This window comes from Hermetia illucens, chromosome 1 (assembly GCF_905115235.1).
Source record: "Hermetia illucens chromosome 1, iHerIll2.2.curated.20191125, whole genome shotgun sequence".
Classification (NCBI taxonomy): domain Eukaryota; kingdom Metazoa; phylum Arthropoda; class Insecta; order Diptera; family Stratiomyidae; genus Hermetia; species Hermetia illucens.
The window spans coordinates 47,881,617-47,899,375 of NC_051849.1; the positions used below are offsets into that span (position 1 = coordinate 47,881,617).

General features: G+C 39.9%; 1 protein-coding gene across 8 annotated transcripts in view; it reads left to right on the forward strand.

The window, feature by feature from the left end:
* LOC119647771 (probable serine/threonine-protein kinase DDB_G0272282) overlaps positions 1–17,759 on the forward strand; it is a 498,077-nt gene that overhangs the window by 450,481 nt on the left and 29,837 nt on the right. For 4 of the 8 annotated variants that reach the window (XM_038048970.1, XM_038048957.1, XM_038048987.1 and 1 more), the window contains exons 6-7: positions 1,435–1,571; positions 1,641–1,778. In XM_038048970.1, the coding sequence (XP_037904898.1) occupies positions 1,435–1,571; positions 1,641–1,778 (275 nt within the window). Of the gene's footprint in view, positions 1–1,434; positions 1,578–1,640; positions 1,779–11,228; positions 11,256–17,759 lie in introns of those variants that run through there. The other 4 variants (XM_038048964.1, XM_038048949.1, XM_038048980.1 and 1 more) reach the window with 2 other exon arrangements.

Consider the following 17,759-nt stretch of genomic DNA (forward strand, 5'->3'; position numbering starts at 1 on the left):
AGGGCTGCAGCTGGAGTCGCGACCTTAAGTCGACTAATGGCGAATGTCGGGGACCCTATATCAACTAGGAGACGTCTCCTTATGGAAGCAATGCAGTCGGTTCTGCTCTATAGTGCGCAGGTATGGGCTGATGCCCTTGACAAGGAGGTGCATCGTAAACGCCTTGCTCAAGTGCAGAAGCGGGGAGCTTTGCGAGTGGCGTCTGCTTATCGCACCGTCTCCGAACCGGCTGTGATGGTGATCGCGGGAGTGATTCCTTTTGCCCTCCTTGCCAAGGAGCGCAAAGCTATCTACCGCCGTAAAGGCGAAAACTTAAAAGAGGTGGTTGCCCGTGAAGAACGTCCACGCACCCTTACTGAGTGGCAACTCTCTTGGCAAAATGAGCCAGGCAAATGGACTGTCGCCAAATTAGACCCGTAGTTGAACAGAACGCACGGTGAGATTGATTACTCCCTTACCCAAGTTCTAAGCGGGCATGGAGGTTTTCAGTCTTACCTGCACAGGATCGGGAAGGCGCGATCTCATGATTTTGTGTTCTGGAATGGAGTGGCGGACGACGCTGAACAGACATTTTTCTCTTGCGAGAGGTGGGATGGCTTTCGTCAGTAGCTTTATGCAGACATAGGGGAGCTCTCTCCAGACAATATTGTCAGAGAGATGCTGAAGAGCGCTGGCAGTGGGAATCGTATTGCGCATTATGTTCGGACTTTTCTTATTGCGAAGAAGATTGAACTCGACCGGCAGAGGGATCGGACGGTAAGGGGTTCCCTGAACTGACAACAACTCCCTTCCCCCTATTTACAGGGAGCACACGTTTCATGAGAAAATGTGCAAATCGTTATTCCGTTGTCGTTGCCGGGTTCGTCGTTGTGTTATCCGTCCAGTCCGAGCCTCCTGTTGTGGCTTCGTAACAAGTTGTTTTCCATGTAGGGTTGTCAGCCCTGCCAAACCTGCAACCTGGGGGACCAAGTGGTAAAATGTATCCCGTTTTTAGGCGTGGAAAACTCACCTTCATCCTTCTCCGTCTGCAGCTTTTCGTTAAGAAAGAGCTCCCAGCGGTCACCACGATTTTTAACCATAAAGTCTTAACTGGCCGTCGATCTGCTATAAACCTTAGGTTTCTTGAAGAAACACATGCAAAGTCTTGGCCTCTTGTGGCTTTAGCGAAATCATTCGGACCGATAAATACGCGCTTTATTACGGCGATCAACATAAACCTGGCATGTGACATTTTAATGCTGTAATTTCCGAACAACTCACCAATATCAAAGTATCACTTTGCCAGGGGATGGCCCCCTTAAAGTAGCGCTTGACTTTTCCGTTTGAAACAAGGATCGCTGAAAGATATACATACGGTTACTGCAGCTTTAGTTATAAATCACTTATTTACTTTGGTACACAATTCTCATGTATTCCTTTCCTTTGTAATTTCAGGTATAATGCAACAGGACAACGCAGAACAAGTGATATTGGATCCAAAATTAATAGCCAAACATTATCTGAAAACCTGGTTTTTTCTTGACTTGATATCATCCATACCATTGGATTACATATTCTTGATTTTCAATCAAGTAAGCGTAAGAGCATTCCTAACCGTACAAAAGAATACTTAACAATCTTGCGGCAAAAATATATTCTAGGATTTTTCGGATTCCTTTCAAATTCTCCATGCTGGCCGAGCCTTGCGTATATTACGCTTAGCTAAGTTACTTTCGTTGGTTAGATTACTTCGTCTCTCTAGGCTCGTGCGCTACGTCTCACAATGGGAAGAAGTCTATGTAAGTATCTTTCAACCAGCTTCCATTTGATCATCAGATTTCAAATTTTCAATTAAAGGACTATTCTTAAGCAGTTTTACATTAAGAAATATATCAACAACCAAGGCCATTTGATTAAAATTTACATTAGTTTGTTCTAGTAAAACGCAAAGGCTTTCATATTTCATTAGTTTCAGATAGAGTATATCTAAAAGGTTTGAGTTTCCTCTTTGGTTCGTTGGTTTTTCCGTTTTCCATTCTTCATTTGTTCGACATCGCGTACTTTATATACACATTAAAACCAGTGTGCATATAATCACGAAGACAGGAAAGTGAAAACGCGAATCTTTCACTGAAACTACTAAAGTTCGCTGACTCAATCGAAGATCTTTCAAATTTCTTCGGATATTCTTTTCACTCTATGAAAATAATGCAATTCTGATTTCGCTCTAACGATTCCTATCTCAATCACAACAGTCAGAATCTATTCTTATTTCCAACAAGAAAGTGTCCCTCTCAAATGTGTTGTATGAAAGTCAAGTTTTGAGCTTAAGTCCTGTAAATTATCATACTGTAATCTTCCATTTCTAAATATGCATTACTATCTACACTTTTCAATCAATTTACTCTGAATGTGACCCTTATCGCTTTTTCAACCGAAGTATGTGCTTGTTTCGCAAATTGGAAGCCACAATCTGATATTAGACAGTAAAAGATATTATCCTTTCGTTTCCTTTTCTTCTTTTCAATTTCAAATACTATTTTTAGAAATATACATGCGTACGTTTATATACTCGTTTACTTTATCGGTTTGGTTTGATTGTGCCAAATGTCTTTAAGGGTAGTGTGTCACGTCTACTAGAGTATTGGTGTGGAGTTGCGTATTATTTGAAAGCAAATTTATTAAAAAATGTTTACCGTGCTATTTTCATCCCCTTTTAAATCCCAACAAGAATATGTCTCGTGAACCTTTGAATATGTAGTTTCAATTATATTTATACTTATGTACGTACGTAGAAATAGACTAAAGTACTAAAAATACATAAAATATTTTGACATAACGCAAAAGACCATCTACTTAGATATTTTAAACTTTATAATCATCTGTTATATATAATAATTCCATGCTATGCTTTAACCTATACCATGAAAATGAAATAGTTAATTCAATAATTATGTGTGATAGGAAACGGTAGACCCTTTCCCAGCGTTAATTTCTCTAATTCTCCAATTTTGGAAATATACCACTAGATGAAAGCTTGCAGATTTCCAGTATGAGATATGAGCACGGGATTTAGAGATTTTTGAAAAAACAACGAATTTGAATTTTACGTACCATCAACTAAAACCAGACTACCCACCCATTAACTTCTCCAAAACCTTCGATGCTCTTACCGATGATCTGTCAAACTGAAAAATTTGGTTTTGTTACTTTTTCCCCCTTCAGTCTGGCCCTTCGCCAAATACTGAGCCCTTTGTCCAAAAGACGTCCACGTGACTCGGTGAGATTGGAAGTAAATTTCATTTAATCCCTACACGTCCTGTGACCAAGGCACCATAAAGGAGGTCACTAATAATAGGAAAAAAATATTAAAGGTGAAAAATTTTACCCCGAATTTCTTCAAACCTATGTAGTTTCAACCGAATTTACTAGTAACCACGCCTTCCTGACTTCTTCCGCTTTTCACAGTTTATCCTGGATTACTGCGATCTTGCAATTGATCGCATCCAAATCCTCCTAGAAAGCTACCATTCTCTGGACAACAATTTTCCAGTGATATCACTTCACATAAAGTTTCGTCTAATTTCCCCCTTTTTCCCAAGAACCTCGGGTATTGAAAGAATACATACGCTACGACCTCTGGGGCACCACCGCAGTTTAGACAATCAGGTAAGGTGTCCAATTTGAACACATACAGGTATTGACGATATCCTCCAAGGCCGATGAGGAACTGGGTGAGATAACAATTTATCTCCTCATGCTTTCCCTCCACCCACTCCCCGATGGAAGGGATCAACCTGACTGCACTCAGTTTATATATGATACATTGCCTAAAACAAGCTGCACCTACCACCAAACTGGAACTGCATACATCAAATAGAACTCACAACCCGGGCTATAAGCAATCTGCGCTTTAAAATTGAGTTTTGCGTCTATCATTACTCCTAAGTATTTGAAGGCCGGCTTGGAAGTCATGATATGATTCCCAATTGTAATATAGGTGTAATTTCTCTTGCGGCGCTTATTATGATAACCTCTTCCGTCTTTTCTTCTTTTCCAATCCGACACGCTACAACTAAGTGTTAACAGCGCAGATTGCTTCGCTTAAGTACAACCCAGCATCTTTGAGATGCTTTGCGATTATAACCAGTGCTATATCGTCAGCCTAACCCACTACTGTATCCTCTTCCGGAACCGAAAAGTTAAGTTCATCATAGTACTTGATGTTTCGTAGCGGACCTCTGTGGGTAACCCGCGGAGACACTGTACTCATTGGATCCATCATCGGTGCCATTCCGGAGCGTCCGTTCTCGCAAGTAACTATCGACAAGAGCAGCCAGATAGGTAGCCCTGTTGATGGAGAAACAACCCCTAAATTATTTTTAACAATGATTTGTGGAGATGAACTGTCTCTGATGCATCCCGTCATAATTTTACGATTTTATAGGCGCTATCTCACGGGTTTACGTCCGCCTCCGAACAGAACTCCTTAAATCATTCCCTGACCGGGACTACATCCAACTGCGGGAACGCTTCTAGTAAGCACGGCCCCCTTGCGTTAGTCTCCCTGCTGCTTGACTCAATAGTCCATACATTAAAGTCACTAGCTACCATCTTTCGACTCCGCCCTCTTGCGTCGAGAAGATCGTCTAACAGGTCTTCAATTTCAAACAGCGTGAGGCTCGGCGGGGCGTTACAGCTATATACGAATATACCGCTTATTTTTTTCTGACACATGGTATATTATATAACTTGACGGACACACGCCCATATCGTCGCCCCACCAGTCGAATCTGTAAACCATAAACCGCCGTCAAAGTTCCTATACGGTTCACTTATGATGGCAATCTCCGTTGCAGATTCGTAAGGGGTCTGCGCAAGAAGACCTTGCAATGATTGAGGCTTATTTGCATTAATCTCATTTTTTCATTGCAGTTATCGCCTTTCTAAAGTCCAGGCATTTACGCAAATTTTGCTTGGGCTTTATTATTAATGTATAACCTTAACGTTTTGTTGTAAAAATTTCGAAATTTTACCTACTGCAGAACTGCACACTAGAACAACCTACAGAATTTCTGATGTTGTCGATCACATACTCCAGAACTCGACTTTAGACTTTTTTCTGACGACAATATCGATTTTTTCCAACTCAAGCTGTGAAAAATGCATATACTGCCTGTAGCAAACATCATGTCCTGCCAAGAACTGGGTAATATCTTAGTCCCCCTCCCTGTAATTTCACTCAAGCCATACATTCATGTTGGAAAGGAGACTGTGCATCCAGCAACCCTTCGTAGACTCGTCCCTTTTGCGTTGCCAGGGATCGCATAATTCTGGCCTTGCTTTTTGTGTGCCCGTCTATACGGTTTATATAAACCAAGATAGTGGCTTCTTTCTAAACGATGCCACGATCTTATTTAATTCTAAAAGGGGCTACGATAAACCGATTTCACATGCTACTTTCTCCGAGAGTTTGCAAACATATGTTTCAGGTAAAGTAGAATGGATCACACCACTCCGATTAGAAGCCACCTCTGCCAACCAACATTAGGCAACATTTTTACAAATGCCACGATGGAACTGAATGCTTTTGAGATGCATTTTTAGGTATTCCATGGGATTCAGTTTGGCATCAATCATCACTACCAGATATTTGATAGCCAAACGACCGCATGTCCACTTCTTTCTAGCCGTATTTTACCACTCTTACTGTCTCCATCCCCTAGACTCCACATCCTCTATGTGCTTTGCTGTAATAACTGCAGCCAGGACCACAGAGAAAAAATCCGTGCTCGGGGTGAAAATTATGTGAAACACAAGGCCTAAAAGTGAAAATTATACGTATTTGGTGTGAAAGTTTGTCTGGCCCGTCTACTATCCTTTTTTCTACTGCGGGCCCGGAGTTTTTTCAGGCCTGACTACCGCCACAAAACCGGTGATCGTAACCTCTTCTGGAATGGGAAAAACAAGCACCCCATTTTACATGGCTTTCCATAGCATAAGTCACACCTGCACCGGGACCTGTGCATAGTAGCATTGCATTGCGGCACCCATCGATTGATTGGGGGACTTTTTCTCTTTCATGCCATCGCAGATATATGTTGAGTTTGAGCCCCTCAGAAATGTGTCCTGCTTAAAAGCGTTCACCGCGCCCCGGACAACCGACATTCTATGAGAGCCTTTTTTCGAGCTCAATTCGCCCTTAATTTCCATGTAGATTACCTAGGGGGGGGGGGGGAGCTTACGTATGTCAGGTCAACTGTAGACCGCAAGCTCCTTCCTCTGAAAAAGTATGAGGTTCCAAGAATCGGGTGTTCCACGTCTAGCTACTTGATTGCTTAGAGCAAAACATATGCTCCAACATTCGTTGTCCGACTAAGCCATTCAAGAGTCCATGCACTAAAATCCGCTGCTATAATTTTCGGATAATGACCTCTTGGGAGCACACGACATTTGCTCATACTCGGCAAGTGAAGCGCTGGGTGGAGCATAGCAAATATAACTATGTATTCATTTTAATTTCTTTCACTTCACTTCAAATCCATCTTCTGAATACTCCATTATATCCTGGAAAATGTGTTTTCCCATAGCGGTTTCGATCTAAGTGCCACCACCGTCATTCTAATATAGCTTACTAACTATGACGACATCAATGCCTTTCTCGTAGATAAATCCTGTACCCCCTAGCAGTGGTTCTCGTTTATTTGCATTAACCTTATCTGCAATTTTCCTTAAGGCTCTACTGTATTCCGGGCACCCGGTGCTACCTGCAAAGGGCTGATGGTCCACACCCTCCTGCACAGTGAACAATTTGAATCAGCTCTACAGTCCTTGCTGGTATGGCCTTCCGTTGTGCACCTCCTTCATAGCTTCGACCTGCTATTTAAACTGGTTCAAATGTGGAAGTCAAGTTATCTGCAGCACCGCTTCAGTCACATCTCCCCCCTAAGCCGACACATAACCCAGTCTATTCTAACTCTCCCTGCTGCCAACAGTTTGAGTGTTGTCTCCACTGGTAGGATGATGATTGCGGTCTGTGTCCCGTAGTTTTTTTCAAAGTTGCATTATTGAATTTAGCTCCTTTCTGGAACCTTCTAATGCGGCTAACATTATTACCAAGTTCGGGATCTCTCTTCACTCTCGTTAGAATATCAACGTATTACCCTTCAATATGTTTGGAGATGATGATAACCTCCCGTACTATTTTGATCCGACCTCTCCTGATTGATCGCTGCATCGTATATAGCACCTCTTCTAAACAAGTGGATAGAACCAGTTTTTTCCCCTCCAGTGAACTTGTAATATTAGATGACATAGTAGCCAACGTTCTCACTACTACTACACTACTTCGCTTGCCTACTCTCAAAAGCCGCCGGTCGTAATTTTATTTTGCCTGTGCTCCTCCATGTTTCGTTTTATTCCTGAGTATCCTTCCAATAGACAAGTTGTTATCCACTAGTTGGCATTTTTGCCTACTTAAACTTGGCCTGCACATGACCATGTCCATACACCCACATCTCCAGATACACACGAAAGGACGCGTGTGATTGGAGATTTGGCAATTGCCTTAGCAATTGAAGCTTCAGTCGTTGCCGGCCACGCCTAAGCCACAGCCATGAGAAGATCTTTCCACTTTAATTAACGCTTGACCCTAAAAGCATTAGAGGATCTTTTCCCTCCAATCTTGGCGGAACTCAAGGATTATGGTTTTCTCACAGCCGGTTTGCCCGAAGGTTAGCCTGAATTCGGGATCTGAAAGCAGTTTATCGTCAAAGGACAGATGTTTATCGGTGGGAACAACTTTGGTTTTAGCAGGTAGCATCAATTATTAACAATATTACCGAGAGAAGAGGTCTATTTTGGGCCTATCTTAATTGGATTGTTCCTAATTGAAAATGCGTAGAGACGTAGATTTCAAATCCTCCATCAAGGAATTGTGTGGTGGCCATCACTCAGAGTTGGATTGTCACGATCAAAGGAAGTCTGGCTTTTACTTTTTGATTTTTATTGGTTTTATTCACATTTTCATAGCATTCTTCGATGGGCTTATTTTTTTTTTATTTTTTGAGCCAAACTGGTGGAGATCTGAGATCCCGAATTCACTTGTCGTGGCCATTTCTTCACCTCTGTAACCAAGGTCCTTACATCCATGTTACCGTGATAAGTTGGCTGATTTAAACCCATTTTGGTCGTCTAGCAACTTGGCAGAGGGTACGCCAGGCAGTTTTTGGGCTTCAGTAGAAAAGTGTTCTTCAGTTTTGTAAAGTTTTGCGTAAAACAAAGCCTTATTAAAATCAGTTTGCTGTTTGTCTGTATGTCACACGCATTTTTCTCGGAAACGGTTATAGCGATCGATATCAAATTTTGTGGAAAACTGAGAACAAAGTGAACGCTCACACATTCGGTGAGTTATGCAGCACATGCAAAACGAGGGTGTAAATTTGTTTTTTGCCGAATATAGTCATGCTGGGTATCAAATGAAAGGGCTCGGTTAGTACTTTACGAATCTTGCAGCAAGGTGGACTACAACATAGATCATGATTCTATCATGGTGCAAATCGCACTACTACTAACAAATTTATGATAGGTCAAATTTGTTGCTTCTGTGCAAATTCAAAACTTTGAATGTCAGGATCATCCGAAAGTGGGTATTCTCACATAATATATACATATATTACGAGGTAGGTACAAATGGGACAAATGTCCACTCAAATATTTTTTTATAAAAAATATACACAAAACCTCAAGCTTCCAGCTTCCGGTTTACCGACTTGTTTCCACTAAAGAGGACACCATGTACGAGTGAAAAGTGATAGTTTCACTAAAGGCGCTTTAATAGACAATTTGTTAGCTTTGTTTAGAATTCCATCTAATACTGGACCCTTCTTAGCTTAAATTCGTATACGAATTCATTCATCCAGTTTCACCTTAGTAATTGAGGAAAGGAGAAAGAGGAAGGTCGCTGGATGGTCACTACAAGTGACACAAAGGAGCACTGACGTACTATATGTCGACAATTTTCCAACGTGGTACCCCATATGCAGAAATCGTCAGTAATTATTTCAGGGTTGTTACATATATCATGACACACCAAGCCGCCTTGTTTGGCGCAACAGTTGCTCTAGGGGCAGTGTAACAACTTTAGATTCAGAAGCCGATGATTTCCGCCTTTATAAAGCCGCGGTTCCACGACTTTTCGAAAAACTGATTTCTCACATGCAATACTACAGCGTTAACCACTACATCGCTTATTAAACTTGCTTCCCTACTTTGCCGAAAAGATTCGCCAATGACTGACACTTTTTAAATGTCTGCGAAAGCAAATGTTAAGACACTTTGCTGATTTCCGCATTTCTGGCAATAGCTTCTTGCCTTTTCCATAAAATACTCTGGAGCTCTCCGATACAATCCTTGATAAGGTATCCTTCTTCTCCGCAATTTCTGCACCTAATCGTTGATAGATATCTAAAGCATCCCTTTGCCTATCCAGCATGGCTTCACTAGTGCCGCTGTAATCAGTTTAAGCACCGATTTTGTCGTCAAGCGGATATAGTAGTGTTTTGTATATACTGGCATAATCATCCCTTTTTGACGTTTTTCTTCACATGACTAAGACCAAACTGCCCTTTGAATATATAGAGGATAACTTGCCGTGAGATAACCGCTTTTGGTCCTTTTGGTATGCCACAATTATCTGGAATGACTTAAAATTACTTATTGCCACGATTTACCACCTGCAATACTTCCACGTTCCTTAGCCCATCGATTTCAGTATGTGAGTTTCCTTTTACTTTTCAATTTGCCTTATTATCGTTGGTCACATTATTTGTAAAAAATTAGAAATCCTCTCCGTATGTTTAACTTAATATCTTTTATTCTCTGGTTATATACTCACCTTATATATCTAGTAAAACATATTAATATTTTCAGTTTACAGGAAGTTTTAACAACAACAAACAAAAGTAGAGTATTACAAATAGCACCGTCAAAGTGACATATTCAAGGGTTCACATGACATATTTTTTTAAAAATTAAATTGAAATCTACGAACAACAATAATACATTTTAAGAAAATGAAAAAGAATAAAAAAACATTTAGATATAGCACAAATGTGTGAATAGTAAAAAAGTTGGTTTCAACATAATATTAATGAAATTAAAAAAATACAATAATAAGTTTATAAATCCCAAAAGACATCTATGAATGCCGATTATCCATAAAGTTTTTTTTTTAATTACCAATTACTCTTGATAGTTTTGGAAGTATCTCATAAAGTTTTCCTTTTTAAATAATAAAAGGTAAAATGGTTTGGCATGAAATAACAGATACATCTTTTAGATAACAAGCGATCCATGGAAAAATGAAGAAGTCAAATTGGAGCCAACAATTTGCACCACTAGCGTAAGAAAATGAATAATCATTGACCATATGTTTTGTTGAGTCGGTTAACTAAATCTAACGTCCTTGATTGATATACTCAGTTTAAGTGTCATACACTCAACCAATGAACGCGCAAAATGATTTCCAAGTAGGGCTCAATACTGAGGTTTTGAGGTTCTCCAATTTTATATCTTAGTTCATGAGTCCCTTTATAGTTTTTTTTAGTTGTTACAAAAGAATAGAAGGACAGCAGACAAATGATCCTCCTTAGTAACAGAATAGTACTCCCAAACTCGCTATTGATTTAAGCTAACAATTTCAAAACCAAGAGTTTTAAAATTGGTTTAATCTTAAGAGTTGAGTAAATTTCCTCCTGAAGGGGTAAATGAAGCCACTCCCCTTCAAAACCATTTTGTATATCAATCAAGGATAGGCAGGCATGAGCCGGAAAAAGCAAATTTCCCTTGGCTAAGACATACTCCAATAACTAAGCTTCCAGCAGTTTAAGCCACTAACAAGAGGTGCTTCTCAATGTGTAGATTTTTCAAAAATGTCCGAACGAATGACTGCATTCCGTTAACAATAAAGATGCTCTTTGCTCCCCAACTATCTTCAGTCGCTCTGAGATATAGATATTTTGTGAAAATTTTGCGTCCAAATTAACCCAAATGCCAGCCAGTCTGCTTGAAGTAACTTTTTGGCAAGGCTGATTGGAAGGCTCTCGTTTTTCTAATGAAACCTCTGAAATTAATTTTCCAAAGGCTTCTAACCAGTTTTAAGTCACTTTAAATATTTTATGTTCTCCATCTTTCTTTTCTGTAATCTGAATTCTGGATGGAACATTGAATATGGAATTGAATTTTTTTAGATGATATATTGACGATTCATTAATCAATGTGAATTCTATCACACTAAGGTAAATAGCTACTTAAAGTGAATTACCTCAAAACCATATTAATAACATGTTACCAATTCGTATTGTTGAAAAAATATTATTTCGTTTGTTTTAATAACAATAATTACTGTTGAGACATTATTTGGTGCTGTCGATGTCAACGTACGTTGGAATAGTAATAGCAAGCGTACTCGTAATGTCGATGTTCCTGTTTGAATTGGTGTTTCAGTGTTCATGGGTGGTGAATGTTTAAATGGTGAGATTGATGGAATTTGTTGATAGTTCGTGTCAAGTATTGTTAACAGCAGGAATTTTTCGTTTTCATTATTTTGAAACGTTTAAGTGTCACTCGTAATAACGAATTTGATTTATTGTGGCGTCACTACTATTCATGTCTAATTATTTTAATCGCTGTTGGAACACATCCCTACAGACAAGATTCTGATTAAAATTTTCAGTACTTTTTGTTGGTTTTCCTTTAATATTCTAAGAGTGTTGCAGAGGTGACGGAATTAGGATTCGCATACAATATATCTGCGGACGTTAGGCTTAACTATGAACTTTCACTAGGTTAGAACCCGAATAATCTGAAGCCTCTTGGTCACATATGTATAGAATTCAAAATCTTGTTTCCAAATACTGGTATGGTGTTAAAGACGGCTTACGGTTTCGTACCAGGTCAGAGGCAACGCGTAAGATGTTACCCCACCTCTGTCCAACACCCTAAGCTGTCTGTGATGCCTTTTAATTTTTGATACTTGGGTTTCAAGCCCGAAAAAAAAGAGTCCGTAAACCAAAGAGGTGGGGGTTACTTGCTCTCCATTTGGTCCAGTCCGACATTAAGTGGTCTTAGGGATCTTCAATCCCTAGCCGAAAAATTTCCAACTGGTTATTTCATTTTGAACACTTCTGCCGAAAGTGAAAATACCATATCCTTATTGAACGGTTAGTCTAACAATGACGTCTTCAAAGCATTATTACATTTTCAATTTGTCTATAATGTATTGTTTCGGATAACATAAGTCACATAACTCGTTCTTAATGTGTTATCCATCCCTTACATCGCTAATTAGTTCGTTCATTGATTCATAATTTCAATCAGCCGCTTCTACAGGCAGCAACTAGTTGACCCTAAGGTATAGCCCGCGCTATCACTTCCGACTTCTAAGCAACCTATCAGCATATGTACATATATTTATGATCGTCTCCTCAGACAAGATTGGCTAAACACAACAAGAAGGACGTCACGTCACAAAACGGAGTATCAGTGGCAAGGTACACCCTTGTCGAACTTCATTAAGCTTGCCAGATTTTCGTTGATGCATTCCAGGACGATTTTAGCTATTATCTTAGCGACAGCAGTTAACATGGGAATATCCCTCCAATTGTTGCACCCAAAACGAGTGTCCTTCTTAAGATTAACGATTTCCACATTCTTGGAAAGATTTAAGATTTCTAGGATTTGCGAACAAAAGGAAGTAGTAACTCTGTAGAAACTGGGGCTGGAGGGAGTATTTCCAGTTTTATCAAGAGCGGAGCTTCTGACCCAAAACACGCCGCGGGGTCACTCATGAGAAACACCGTCAGAAGCAACACACGAGATCTAGAGAAGACTTTTGATCATGAGCCACACAAACTCACCTGGTGTATTCTGTGCTGACACGGGGTGCTAGGCGAACTAGTGTGCAGAGTTAAATTTTTTTTCTGCGATTCGAGAAAGAAGTGTGAGTATCAAAGTCGCTTTGTGTCTCTGACAGTGGTCATCAAGGAAACCCCCCTCATCACTCCTCTTTGTTCTTATTATGGAACGCAGCGTCAAATATCCAGCGCCCAAACACTACTCTATGCAGATGATGTTTTTCTAGTATCCCATAAGAAAGCTGTTCCCAAGCAACTGGATCGAAAGTTGAATGATCGCCTCATGCAACAGAACTGGACTCTTAATCTGGATCACACAGAATTTTTAACGACCGGCCCAAAGAAGCAAACAGGCTTATTGCCAGTGGCAGTGGTTTGCCAAGAACTGATTAAATGCCTCGGATCAATCCTATAAATCAATGGAAAACTGCACATATCGGCGCAACTTGGATTAAGTGGCGTTCCACAACTGACGTTTGTGAGATTGGCACATCAAAGAACGTGCAAATCTAAAATTTACCGGAGCATTGTCTGCCCTGTCATCCTCTATAGCTCTGAATGTTAACTAACTATAGAAGACAATGAACGGCGCCTCGCGGCAATGAAGAGAAAGTGATTACGTAGGACCAGTGACGTAAGACGCCATAAATACAATCGAAACTAGAATACCCGCAATGAATATGGGGTTACACGATCATGCAAAACTTACGGGAGTAGCGTTTTCGATATTATGCACTTGTAATTCGTTCTGATGAAAACTCACTTGCCAAGACTTCAACCCCATCATGACCCAGAGAAATAGCTTAACCGATATAAATGAGCCAACCCCGTCTCTGACCGGGACAAAGGCTGAAGATAAGAAAAAGCAGAACCGCATATTCACACTTTGCGCTGGCTTGCTGTAAATGGGAAAGCTACAATAAACGTCATTCACTGAACCATCGAAAAAATGATAACTACTTACAATTTCTTTCATAATACGATATACGGTATCTGAATTATTATCTTTTGCGGCAGCTTCCGCATCCCTGAAGAGTACATAGTGAATTTAACCATACCCTTCACTTGACAAATTACATTCTGTCACTTTATAAGGTCCTCTTAAACTTGTTTTGAATTTAAGCCGACAAAGAATTCAAGGTTGTTTTCTTCAAAATTTCTTCACCAATACCAAGGAAGTTAAAGTTACAAAAATCTATACAATTCTGACTGTATTTATTACGTCCACGAAGACCGTGCTCGAGCAAGGTCTTGTCAGGGTCATATTTGGGAACTGCATAAAACTACTCAGGAGAAGCATCCTTATCCTCAATATCAGAAATTTCCATCGGCAATGAAGCAATGCACTATTGTGATGCTCCTTAAACTGCAACAGAATCTCATTGTAAAAATTCTTCCTGAAAACTGGTACCGAGATCACGATAGCAGGCCTTGCGGGAGTTATCAACAAGCCGACTAGTCCCCTGATAAGCACTTGGCCTAGCAGAATGCAAAAGCACACTGCCACAAGAAAAGGACTGCTCAGAATCCCGCTATCTTACCTCTCTCAGGCTCACAATGCTTGGCAGATATCACTGAAATTCACACTCGATACTGTTATTGAAAAAAAAACGGTTAATCCGTCCTTATCAGAAGCGTGAATTGTATTATAGAATCTCTATTTATAATCGGTAAGTCTTCATTTAAGGAGGTTTTCCTGTTTTACGTTCAAAATATCTCCTACCCTGCCTTATAGCAAATACTATCAGCTCAAGCAAAAATTGCATCCCTTATGCAATTCAGATCGTAGTGACTCTTCCTTCTTTCTTTTTCAAGCAGACTTGACCACAGTATCTATGAGCAGATATCTGATAAATACCTTGCAATTAATCCATCACAATATGCCGACTCATGAAGCCCGAAATTGAAATTCTTCTGAGGACTCTACGTTTGACGCCATTGATTGCCATATCACGCTGTTATTACGCAGACAATCAAGTATTGAATATTTTTATCTTTGTTCTCTTCGTTCTTCTGGTGGCACATCGGATACCGAGCACTTCTGCTGCGTTAATGGCAGGAACGGAACTTTGCCTACCGACCATTGAGAGGCGACGGATAGATGGCGAAAATATTTCGAGCAGATTTCAACTGAAAAATTTATCCAATTCCACCTGTCAGTGCCACTGCTGTGTCCCAGTGAATCCTTTAATCAGGTTATTCAGGAAGGTAGCACACCATCTAACTGGCAAAATGGAACCACAGTTCCTATGTGGAAAAATAAAGGTAGTCCAGCAGAATGTCCAAAGTACCGTCCAATCCGATTACTTTCCCATACTATGAAAATTTTTGAACGTATTCTTGACAATCCTGCGGAACTACTGTTGCAATACACGCAGCGCGATTACTCATGGATAAACACCGTGAGAAGCACCACTGTCTTTACATTGCATTTCTGAATCTAGAGAAAGCGTTTGAGCGTGTGACAGATGAACTCGTTTGATATTCTCTACGACAGCATTTAGTGCCAAAAGAACTTGTGCGCTGGATTCAATTACTATACTACGATCCGAAAAGTAAAGTTCGAAGTATGGCTGGTGTATCAAAACCGCTTCATGTCTCTGTTGATATTCATCAAGAAAGCGCTCTCTCGCTATTCCTCTTTGCTCTTGTTATGGATAATGTCACACGGGACATCCAACGCGATCGATGTGAGATTAGGCGGACCTTGGGAAAACTGCGAGAGAGGCGCCATCGATGGTATAGTCACGTAATTAGCGCCAATGAACGTTCACTCGAAAAGACTGGTCTGAACATCGAAGTCGATGGGAAGCCGGTCGAAACAACAGTGGCTTGATACGCTGGATGGGGATTTAAAACCCTCCCGATTGCATCCAGATCACGACTAGCCGACCCCGCTTGTAAACGGGACAAAGATTGAAAAAAAAGAAAACAGTACGGGGTCGAAAGTTTGTAAGCATGATCTGCCTTTTGATTTCATCCATTTCGCTGCTGTCTCTCGTAATAGCTGCCCCTAAGTACATAAAACTATCGACTTCTTATAATTGTTCAATACAGTATTTAACAAGAATCCCCTCCTTTTTACCCCCTTCTCATCAGCCCTGGTAACAGAGTATAACAGAAAATCGTCCAGGTGGGACTAACGTTAAGCCAAATGTCACTCACTTGTTAACTTCAGAAAATAAAAATCGGCACTCAGCATCGATGCGGAAAGAAGATTGTGCAACCAACTTTTCCAAAAACCAAGAACTAAAAATCGAATAGGTTAGAGACAAATCTGTCGAGATTGGAAAGGGACGGGGAGTTTTCTCGTAATAGAAATTTCAAATAAAAAAAGGGTATAATATTTTGGCTCGCATAATTTTTACCACAGACCCCGCTAATTTTCACCCCGAACCAGATTTTTTTAAAAAATTTCAATCCGGGCTCGGATTTCTTCTCTGCAGCTTCTCTTGTAGCAAATTTTCAAGCACAAGTGTTGACGTCAGCATTGATCCTTTTTTAATATTTACTGACTCTGAAAGCTTTTCTTGAATTTACTATTTAATTAGCGTGAAAACTTTGAAAACTTAACTTTGAAAAATTTAACTTTAAAGGACGCATCTATGCAGTGGCATATAGTAACCATAAAATCCGCAACTATTAACATAAGTGAGTGTCCATGTTGACTATCATCACGCAATTTTGACCGTTAATATGCACCAATACCAAAGTGCAGCTCTACAGATGTACCCATTAACCCATTGATTGACCATTGTCAATCACGAGGACACAGATGCACAGAAATCCAAAAATTTGACGAATTTTGACAGCCAGACGACATGACTTCTACCAATGACATATAAAGAACAAATTACTTACATACATAGATGTTTGCAAATCCTTACGATCAACATTGGCCAAGGTTTTGGTTAGTTGTATACAAGAAGACTACATATATACTGGAGAAGTAAATCAAGTTTCATCAGTATTGGTTCATGTATTGGTACGCCGAGGTGTCGATGGCGCCTAAATATGTGTGTTTCCGCATGTGGCCCTGTGGCAAGCCATAAACAGCTGGGCTCGCCATCACTTGATCGTACACCAATACACTGCATCACATATACGAAACCAAGTCCAAACGTTATACGCGGAACTTGTTCGCCCACATACCGGAGATAGTCGAATATGCGCAATGGTTTTTTTCCACCACACAATCTCTACCAATGCATCGGGAGACGAATCTCCTGTATTTAACCTCCTTGGTTATATAGCTCTGCCCTCGTGGTTGACAGTAAACTATAGACTATAATCATTAAACTTTCTCAACATTTGTCAACAAGAAATATGATATCCTCGAAAACTATTAAGATTCATGCCGGGCCTCGAAGACGTTTGTCACTATGTCACTAATTCTTCCTCAGTTATTCTACATTTTGATTACGGTTCCTTGAAATCATTTAAAACGGATTCGTATAAATTTTCTACATTCTGCAAACAAAGTTTAGATTTTGTAGCCAACACAAAATGTAGCTCACTTCGCAGCAAATATAATTATAAATAAGATATTATTAAGAAAAAGCGCATTAAATATTCTAACCCTTAGTTGAAATCTCTTGAACTTCTTAGCTTTAGTCAGCATGATTGCTAACGTCTTTGGTAAAATCTGATTCTACTTCTAACAGTTTTTCTATAAATTATACATATTGCATGTGAGAACTTACGCTTTTAACACTTAAAAATATCAGATAAATTAAAAATCGAATTTTTATCTAATTTTAAAGTAGAATTTGAGTACTTGCAACATTGCACCTATTCGACCGCATGGTAAAAGTATGCAAGCAAAATTCTTTGATTTTTTCCAAAAGGTTAGGATATTTTTTAAAA